The 10,517-nt window shown below is 40.4% G+C and overlaps 1 protein-coding gene across 1 annotated transcript; it reads right to left on the bottom strand.

Moving 5' to 3' along the window:
• Positions 1 to 478: 478 nt before the first annotated feature.
• LOC139437859 (uncharacterized) lies at positions 479 to 8,693 on the bottom strand. The gene is made up of 2 exons (XM_071212728.1): positions 8,669 to 8,693; positions 479 to 1,263 (listed from the first exon to the last, which is right to left on the bottom strand). Exons 1-2 carry the CDS (start codon positions 8,691 to 8,693, stop codon positions 479 to 481), a joined length of 810 nt encoding a protein of 269 aa, XP_071068829.1.
• Positions 8,694 to 10,517: the final 1,824 nt, after the last annotated feature.

The following is a 10,517-nucleotide window of genomic DNA, read 5'->3' on the forward strand; positions in this document are numbered from 1 at the left end:
AGCCTAAATCTTGGTTTCTAAGGAACTATACCCACAAAAATGATATGGGATTCTCTGGAGAATCAGCTGATTCAGGCCTGGAGTAGAAAAAATAAAAGACAAACTTGGAAATAAACTAGCATTGATATTTTATTCCATGAACTTTATCTTTTCAAACTCAGTAAGGTAGATTTAAAAATATCTGTAAATTTTATTTCAAAAAACATGTAATTTCATTTTTAAATACAATAGAGAAACTGTAGTGATGCACAGGTAATTAAAAATAAAAAATATTGTTTACAATTTTAAAAATATAAACTTTTTAACTTTGAGGTTTCGATAAGATGGAATAAATTATAAACGCTTTTTTAAAAATCAACAGATCTATATCCTCATTTGCTCCCGGCGGCGGCTGAGGGGTGAGCGCGCGCCCGCACGCCGCCCCTTCTCCACGCCGCCCGGGGCTGCAGCGCCGCCTCCGGCTTTATTCCCAGGCCGGTTAGCGCGAACCGTCGGTGGGGCAGGGCCGCGCGGCGGGGCAGGCAGCGTGGGGAGGGCGCCCGCACCCCTTGGCGTGCGCGGCGGGCGCCTCGCCAGAGGCGGTGAACCGGAAGGCGCGCGGTGGGGAGGACGCGCGGCTGCGGCGACCCCAGTCTTGCCCCCGGCGGAGCTCCTGCACCTCGCGCGGCGGCCGCTCCGCCCGGGGCGGGCTGGGGGTGCGAGGCAGGCGAGGGCGCAAGGATTCGGCGCCCCCCGCGGACTGGGGGAGCCCAGGAGTGAGGGGCTGGGCTGGAACCCGCCGTCTGTCCCGCTCCCACCGCGCCCGCAGCTGAGGCCGGATCGCGGCTCTGGGTTTGGGGCTCCCCCCGCCCCCCACCTCCTGCCCGGCCCGCGCCTCTCCAGCCCCCAGGGCGGGGCTACCCTCCGCCCCCCAAAGGGGCTGCTCAGCTTTGCTGGGCTGTGTTGGGACTAGTCCCCTTGACTCCCCGTTTCTCTTATTTCCTGGGGTTTTATTCTGCCGGGAGGGCGGGGAGGGAGCGGCTTTCTTCCTCTTACCCGCGGGCCCCGTTTCCTCTCCAAGACGAGCTTGGGTGCCCCCCTGGCAGGAAGCGGGGCCGGGTGCACCCGCGTGGCGTTGCAGGCGGTCCGGATGCCCCGGTTTCTGGCCCCGCGGGAGCGGCCTGCGCCCCTGCCCCCGCGCCCTGGCCCTTAGCCCCCTGCGGGCCTGCAGCTGCCCAGTGCACGCGCTTGAGGCGCCACCCTCGGGCGGGCCTGGGGTGGGGGCTGCAGGGACTAAACCAGGGTGGCCTCACCCCTGCAGCCAGGTCTGTGCGCGGGCTGTGCCCTTCGGGGGCAGCCCTGGGGCAGGACAAGGAGCCTTCAGAACAGAAGACCAGGAGCTGATTAGCGCCAAGGGCCTTGAAAAAATAAATCAACAGATCTGGTTGACCATAGCTGCGAAATACTTTTTTAAAAACTGCAAAGGTACATCTTTACAGAAATATAATGCCACAAATACTTAACTTGATATGATGGTGTGCCATAAATATATTTAAACGCTGTGAGACAAATATCATAGATACATATATTAATTACTTCCATACTTATAAATTTATATATGAATATATGCACAGGAAAATAGAAAAGACTAGGGAATTGTAATTTTGAGGATTGGGTTTATATTTTCATGATGACCACAATGATATTGTCCAGATATATCCACAGGGATGATTTGATAAAACACTATAACCAATATTAATAAGCATATTAAAATATGTAATTAAATTAAGGAAAGCTAGATTTTCCTTACAATTAAACTGTTTTGACATTAAAGGAAAAATTTAAAAAGGGCAAAATATAAAATCCAGGAGCAAGATACATGAAAGATAATTAACAATGTGAAATAAAATAATCACATTTCTCTTGTTATCAAATATTTTAATTCAAAAATGTATAGCAGTATGGAACATTTAAATTTGATAAAAATCTATTAAAATGATTATACTCATACTACTGATATGATCAATAATTTAGTCCTAATTTGCTATTTCCTCTGTTTGACCTTCTGCAGAGAAGAAAATAGAATACTTAAGAATATAATAATTAGTATTAAGATTGGCAGGTCTATTATGGTAGGGGCAGCAAATGAGATAAATAGGTTTTCATTCATTTTGTTTCTCAAGGGGCTAGGTGTTTTAGTTTTATCTATTGTTGTTGGGCACGAGGGTGTAAAGGAGCTATATTTAATAAATTTTAATTGTATTAGAATGAATAGTGATAGTAGTATTGATGTAATTGTGATAAATTATGTGGATGTGTCTAATTGAGGCATTCATTGAGGAGAGATTTAATTACACTCTCAGTCTTTAACTTAAAAGTTTAATGCTATTACAGCATCTCAAGGAATTTAAAGTATTGATGTTGATCAGTTTTCAAAGTGTTTTAGGGGAACTAGTTCAGGTACAGTAGGCATGAAGCTATGGTTTGATACGCAGATTTCTGAACATTGACCATAGTATAGTCCTGGTCGCGTAGCTATTAATGTGGCTTTGGTTTAGACGTCCTGGCATTGCGTCTGTTTTTAATCCTAGGGATGGTACGGCTCATGAGTGGAGTACGTCTTCAGATGAAATTAATATACGGATTGATAGTTCTATTGGTAAGACAAGTCGATTATCACCTTCTAGTAGCCGTAGTTCTCCTGCTTTGAGGTCTGATGTTGGAATTATATAGGAGTCAAAGTTTAAGTCTTCATAGTCTGTATATTCATAGCTTCAGTATCATTGATGTCTTATGACTTTAATGGTTAATAGTGGGTTATTAATTTCATCTATTATATATAAGATTCATAATGAAGGTAGCATGATTAGGATTAGAATAATAGCAGGTAGGATGGTTCATACTGTTTCTACCTCCTGTGCGTCTATTGTGCTTGTGTGGGTTAGTTTCATTGTTAATACTAGTGTAATAATGTATAGAACTAGGGAGCTAATTAGGAAAACAATTATGTGTGTGGTCATGGAAATGTAGTAGTTCCTCTATAATTGGTGATGTTGTGTCTTGGAATCCTAATTGTAATGGGTAGGGCATAAAGGTATAAAGGATTTTAACCTATAATTTAACTTTGACAAAGTTATATAATTGTTTTATTAATACCTTATTGAGAGAGTCATAGAGGCTATGGGACTGGCTTGAAACTAGTTTTTGGGGGTTCGTTCCTTCCTTTCTTGATTACACTTCTACAAAGGCAGGTTCTTCGAATGTGTGATATGGTGGTGGACATCCGTGAAGTCATTCGGTGTTAGTGGGTGTTAATTCTACTATGTCTACTTCTCATTTTGATGCAAATGCTTCTCAGATTGTGAAGATTATAAGTATTACTGCTGTTAGTGAAATGAATGATCCTATTGATGATACAGTGTTCATATTGTGTATGCATCAGGATAATCTGAATAGCGTCGTGGTATTCCAGATAAGCCTAGGAAACGTTGGGGGAAGAATGTTAGTTTAACGCCAACAAATATGATGATAAAGTGAATTTTTGCTCATGTTAGGTTTAAAGTGTATCCTGAGAATAGTGGAAATCAGTGAACAAATCCTCCTAAAATGGCGAATACAGCTCTTATAGATAGGACGTAGTGGAAATGAGCTACTACATAGTATGTGTCATGTAGTACAATGTCTAGAGATGAATTGGCTAGTACAATTCCTGTGAGACCCCCTACTGTGAATAGGAAAATGAATCCTAGTGCTCAAAGTATTGCTGGTGATCATTTGATTTTACCACCATGTAGGGTAGCTAGTCAGCTAAATACTTTTACTCCTGTTGGGATAGCAATGATTATTGTGGCTGATGTAAAATGAGCTCGTGTATCAACATCTATTCCTACTGTAAACATGTTGTGAGCTCATACGATGAATCCTAGAAAACAAATTGATATTATGGCTCATACTATGCCCATATAACCGAATGGTTCTTTTTTTCCTGTGTAATAAGTGACAATGTGGGAGATTATACCAAACCCTGGTAAGATTAGAATGTATACTTCTGGGTGTCCGAAAAATCAAAATAGGTTTTGATATAAGATTGGGTCTCCTCCGCCTGCTGGGTCAAAAAATGTAGTATTAAGGTTTCGGTCTGTTAAGAGTATAGTAATGCCAGCAGCTAGGACTGGGAGAGATAGTAAAAGGAGAACTGCTGTCACTAGTACTGATCAGACAAATAATGGTGTTTGATATTGTGTTATGGCAGGAGGTTTTATATTAATAATAGTGGCAATGAAATTAATAGCCCCTAGGATGGATGATACTCCTGCAAGATGAAGGGAGAAAATTGTAAGGTCTACGGATGCACCTGCGTGGGCTAAGTTTCCTGCTAATGGAGGGTGGACTGTTCAGCCTGTTCCTGCTCCAGCTTCTACTATGGAGGAGGCTAATAGAAGTAGAAATGAAGGAGGTAGTAGTCAGAAGCTTATATTATTTATTCGTGGGAAGGCTATGTCGGCTGCACCGATTATTAGTGGGACTAATCAGTTTCCGAAGCCTCCAATCATAATTGGTATAACTATAGAGAAGATTATGACAAATGCATGAGCGGTAACGATTACATTGTAGATGTGGTCATCTCCTAGCAATGTGCCTGGTTGTCCTAGTTCGGCACGAATTAATAGGCTTAAGGCGGTACCAACTATTCCGGCTCAAGCACCAAATAGTAAGTAAAGGGTTCCGATATCTTTGTGGTTGGTTGAAAATAGTCAACGGGTGATGAACATAGGTAAAATGGCTGAGTAAGCATTAGACTGTAAATCTAAAGGCAAAGGTGAAGTCCTTTTTTTTGCCAGTAAATAAGCCTTGAAAAATATTTGAATTGCAAGTTCAGAGAAGCAGCTTCAAATTCTGCCCGGGCTTTATTCTCCCGCCTTTTTTTCTCCTTTTTAAGGGCGGGAGAAGTAGATTGAAGCCAGGTGATTATGGGATTTCGCTGTTAACTAAAATTCCGTGGGGTTGGAGCCCACCAATCTAGGGAGGATTTAGCTTAATTAAAGTGTCTGACTTGCGTTCAGGAGATGTGGGATTAAATCTGGCAATCTTTAGGTCAGGATTAAGTAGTTTATACTTGCTGAGGGCTTCGAAGGCTCTTGGTCTTGCTTAACCTAAATCCCTAATTTAAAATTAATATTATTGGTGTTAGGGGAATTAGTATTGTGGAAAGTGTGATTAATGTTGGTGATAGGGGGATGAATTTTTGTGCTTTGTGTTTTCATTTTATTTTGGTATTGTTAGTGGTTGGAAATAGGGTGAGTGATGTTGAGTAAATTAGTTGTATATAGAAGTAGAGGTTTGGTAATGCTAGAATAGCTATTATTGTTGGTAATAGGAGTATATTGTTTTTTGTTATTCATTTTGGTGTAAAGCCTGATAATGGGGGTAGGCAGGCCTCCAAGCGATAGTATGGTTGTTAGGAGTATTGTTGTTAAGACTGGTGTGTTGTTTCACATGAGTGATAAAGATAGTGTGGTTGTTGATGTGGTGTTTATAAAGAGAGTAAATACTGTGATTGTTATTATTAGGTAAATTACTAGATTTAATACTATTAGTGAGGTGTTGTATATGATGATAGCTGTTATTCATCCTATGTGTGTGATGGATGAGTAGGCGATGATTTTTCGTAATTGTGTTTGGTTTAGTCCCCCTCATCCTCCAATCATGATAGAGAGAATGGCTAGGGTTAATATAAGGTTTAGGTTTAAGGATGAATGGATTTGATGGAGGATTACTATTGGGGCTAGTTTTTGTCATGTGAGGAGAATTATCCCTGATATTAGTTGGGTGCCGTGTGCTACTTCTGGCACTCAGAAATGAAGTGGAGCTAGTCCTAGTTTTATGGCTAGTGCAATGGTTATTATATATGATGTGGTAGGGTTAAGTGATTTTATGATTGTTCATTGTCCGGAGTAATATAAGTTGATAATTACGGCTATTATTAGGAGTATAGATACTGTTGCTTGTGTTATAAAATATTTGGTAGCAGCTTCTGTTGACCGTGGGTGTGATTTGATTATGATAATAGGAATTATTGAGAATATAATTATTTCTAAGCCTATTCAAATTAATAATCAATGGGAGCTGATTATGGTGATGATTGTTCCTGAATTTAGGGTGGATATAATAATAATGAAAATTATAGGATTTATTAGTACAGGAAGGTTATGAACCTACATTTTTGGGGTATGGGCCTGATAGCTTTATTAGCTGAACTTACTTAGAGTGTGGTATAATATGGTACCACGGAGATTTTTGAATTCTCAGGTGAAGGTTCAGTTCCTGCGACTCTAGGAATAAGAGGGGTTGAACCTCTATGTTTTACTCTGTCAAAGTAATTCTTTTGTCAGACATATTCCTATATGTGTGGTGGTACTCCTGCGAATGTTGCTGGAGCTGATACATGAAATATACATAGTGCTAGTGTTAGTGGGAGGAAGCTTTTTCATAGTAAGTGTATTGATCATAGCGGAAGCGTGGGTAGGAAGCTCGTACTAATAAGAACGTTATGGTGAGGATAAGGGTTTTTGTAATTAAAATTAGGGTGTGTAGTTCTGGGAATAGTGGATTATGTAGGGCACCAAAAAAATAGGATAGTTGTTAGTGTGCTTATCATAATAATGTTGGCGTATTCAGCTAGGAAGAATAGGGCAAATGGTCCTGCTGTGTATTCAATGTTGAACCCAGATAGTAGTTCTGATTCTCCTTCTGTAAGGTCAAAGGGGGCTTGGTTGGTTTCTGCTAGTGTTGAGATAAATCATATCATTGCTAGTGGTCAGAGGGGGAAGATTAATCATATGTCTTCTTGTGTTGTTGTTAAGGCAGATAAAGTGAATGAGCTGTTTGTTATTATGGTTGATAGTAGGATGATGGCAAGGGTTACTTCATATGAGATTGTTTGTGCTACTGCTCGCAGGGCTCCAGTTAGGACATGTTTAGGGTTTGATGCTCATCCTGATCATAGGATCGAATAGACTGCTAGGCTTGATATAGCTAGGATGAATAGTACTCCTAAATTTAAATTAACTAGTGGGTGTGGTATGGGGATAGGAATTCAAAGTGATAGTGCGAGGGTTAGTGCTAGTGTGAGGGCTAAAGTAAATAAAAGTTTTGATGATGTGGATGGTCTTAATGGTTCTTTAATGAAGTTTAATGGTGTCTGCGATTGGTTGTAGTTGTCCATATGGTCTTAGGATGTTTGGGCCTTTGTGTAATTACATATAGCCCAGGATTTTTCGTTCTAGTAGTGTTAGAAAAGCTACTGCTAGGAGAATTGGAATAATTAAACATAGGATGTTAATTATATACATGATGTTAAGAAGAGGATTTTAACCTCTGGGTATAAAGGTTTAAGTCTTATGCAATTACCTGTCTCTGCCATCTTAACTGGGTCCTGGTTTAGGACTATGTTTGTGTAATATTTTAGGTTAAGATTATTTCATCTATTTTGGTTTAAGGTGCGTTTTGTAAAGTTGGCCTTATTTCTCTTGTCCTTTTCGTATTGGGAGAACTTGATTATAGATAGAAACCGACCTGGATTGCTCCGGTCTGAACTCAGATCACATAGGACTTTAATCGTTGAACAAAGCAACCCTTAATAGTGGCTGCACTATTTGGATGTCCTCATCCAACATCGAGGTCATAAACGCTATTGTTGATATGGGCTCTGAAATAGGATTGCGCTGTTATCCCTGGGGTAACTGGTTTGTTGGTCAATTTTTGGATCACTTAGTTTCATTGTGGGCCTCGACTGGTAGGTCTTGGCACTGTCGTTTGGAGGTTTTGTTGTGCTCCGAGGTCACCCCAACCAAAATTAGTAGTTCATATCATTTTGTTTTGTACCTATTGGCTAATATGTTAGTGTTGTTGACCTAGTTAATTTAAGTTCCACAGGGTCTTCTCGTCTTATAGGGTTATTCCCGCCTCTTCACGGGAAGGTCGATTTTACTGATAGGGAATAGGAGACAGTAGGGTCCTCGTTTAGCCATTCATACGGGTCCTTAATTAGAGGACCAGTGATTAAGCTACCTTTGCACGGTCAGGGTACCGCGGCCGATAAACGTGTGTCACTGGGCAGGCGGTGCCTCTAATAACTGTAGTGCTAGAGGTGATGTTTCTGGTAAACAGGCAGGATTCGTGTTTGCTGAGTTCCTTCTATTCCTTTAAATCTTTCCGTTATTATGCATGCCGTGTTGGATTAACAAGGTGTGTGGCATATTATTATTTAGTGGTGTTTTAGTGCCTGTGTGTTGACCATCAGTGGGCTGTCGGGTCTGATATACTCTCATGCACGGAGAAAATAGTCTCGTTACTTATATTAACATTATCTCTTCTATTGTTATAGATTGGTCCAGTGTTAAGTTGGGAGATGGCAATGGTTTTTGGTATTTGTAGTTGTTTTATTGTTGAGCTTTAACGCTTTCTTTATTGGTGGCTGCTTTTAGGCCAACTATGGAAATATTATAATGGCTTACTCTCCTGTGCAGGTTTAATGCCTGTTTCAATAGAACTGTACCTCTATTGAGTATATTTAAAACTTATATTGAGATTGAAGTGTGGCTCTTGAGATAAGTTTTAAGTTGAACTAAGATGCTGTTCTGGACAACCAGCTATCACCAGGCTCGGTAGGTCTTTCACCTCTACTTACAGATCTTCTCACTATTTTGCGACATAGGCGAGTTAGTACTAATTACTGTCTATAAGTAGCTTGTCTGGTTTCGGGATATTTGGCTAAAGTTCTCTTTGCCAAAATTGTTCTAGTTAATTCATTATGCAAAAGGTAAAAGTATTAGTCTTTGCTGTTTTTTACTATTAGGTGATCTTTCATCTTTCCCTTACGGTACTTTTTCTATAGCGCCTAAGTAAAATTTCTATCTCCTATACTTTTAGTACTTATGGGTGAATGTTTTAATTAATTATTGTGTGGTAGTAGTATTGTAGTAGGTTTAGGGCTAGGTCTAGTTCAAAGTGGTCAGTCTGTCTGAAGTCTGCTGGGTGTAAGCCGGATGCTTTGGTTGTAAGCTACACTTTGGTTATCCAAACACACTTTCCAGTATGTTCACCTTGTTACGACTTGTCTCTTCTCATATGGTTGCTGCTTAGCTAATAAGTTTTGGTTTTGTGCCGTTTATAATCGAAGAGGGTGACGGGTGGTGTGTGCGTGCTTTATGGCCTAGTTCAGCTAAGCTCTCTATTTTTAGCTTACTACTAAATCCACCTTAGTCTTAAATTGTTTCATTAAGTTTTTCGTGGGTGTTCTTTATTAGAAAATGTAGCCCATTACTTCCCATCCCATGAGCTACACCTTGACCTAACATCTTTATGTACATTATTGTGCTCACTGTGGTGCCTTATTAGGGTCTGCTGAAGATGGCGGTATACGGGCTGTAGTAGCAAGGGATGGTCAGGTGTACCGGGGTTTATTGATTATAGAACAGGCTCCTCTAGAAGAATGTAAAGCACCGCCAAGTCCTTTGAGCTTTAAGCTGTTGCTAGTAGTGCTCTGGCAAGCAATTTTGTTTGTAAATTGTTTTGGTTTAGGGCTAGGCATAGTGGGGTATCTAATCCCAGTTTGGGTACTAGCTATCGTGTAGTCAGATTAATTAAAGTCACTTTCCTTGGGGTGTTTATTTTTTACTGAGGCTTTTTACAGCGTAGTAAAGATTTAATTTTATTGTTTGGGTATCTTAAACACGCTTTACGCCGAGTAACTATTAATTTGGGTTAATCGTATGACCTCGGTTGCTGGCACGAAATTTACCAACCCTTGATAATAACATAATTTAGTCAAGCTTTTGCTTATTGCTTAATTTTTATCACTGCTGTATCCCGTGGGGGTGTGGATGAGCAAAGCGTTGTGAGCTACTATAGGGATTGATGTGCACTTGATGCTTGCTCCTTTTGATCTATGAGAGTTAGAGGGCGTTCTCACTGGCGTGCTGATACTTGCATGTGTAATTTTGTTACAAATTAATAGCAAGGCTAGGACCAGACCTATTTGTCTGTGGAGTCATTAAGACTTGTTTAGGCATTTTCAGTGCCTCGCTTTAATTTTAAGCTATGTTGACTGTTAAATTTAATTCTAATTTTTCAGTGAAAATTTTGAAAAAAATTACGTATTTGGGTGAAATATATATATATATATATATATATATATTTGGAGGATTACTTGTTAAGCCGTATAGTTCTTGGTGTTATTGACAAGACTAAAAGTGACACTTGAATTCTGGCTTTTTGCAAGAGGGGGTAGGGGGGCTTTGGCAAGAGAAAATAGTATATAATAAAATTGTATATGCGTATGCGTGTGCGTGTGCGTGTGCGCAAAAGGCATAAACATTTTTATGCCCCGTAACCATTGACTGAATAACACCATATAATTACTATGTGGGTAAATAACGTGCAATTAAAGCCCAGCTACAATTTAACTGACTGCGTCGAGGCCAGCGTAGGCCATAGCTGAGTCGGTGCAATTCCCCACCCCCACCCCCAAGTAAAAA

Source organism: Dasypus novemcinctus, chromosome 30, assembly GCF_030445035.2.
Source record: "Dasypus novemcinctus isolate mDasNov1 chromosome 30, mDasNov1.1.hap2, whole genome shotgun sequence".
Lineage (NCBI taxonomy): Eukaryota > Metazoa > Chordata > Mammalia > Cingulata > Dasypodidae > Dasypus > Dasypus novemcinctus.

Coding starts and splice junctions, on each gene's coding strand:
- LOC139437859 (XM_071212728.1), bottom strand. CDS start 8,693: ATGTCGCAAAATAGTGAGAAGATCT. Junction 1,264..8,668: donor GCAAAATAGTGAGAAGATCT/GTAAGTAGAGGT, acceptor TAGTCCCTGCAG/CCCCCACCCCAGGCCCGCCC.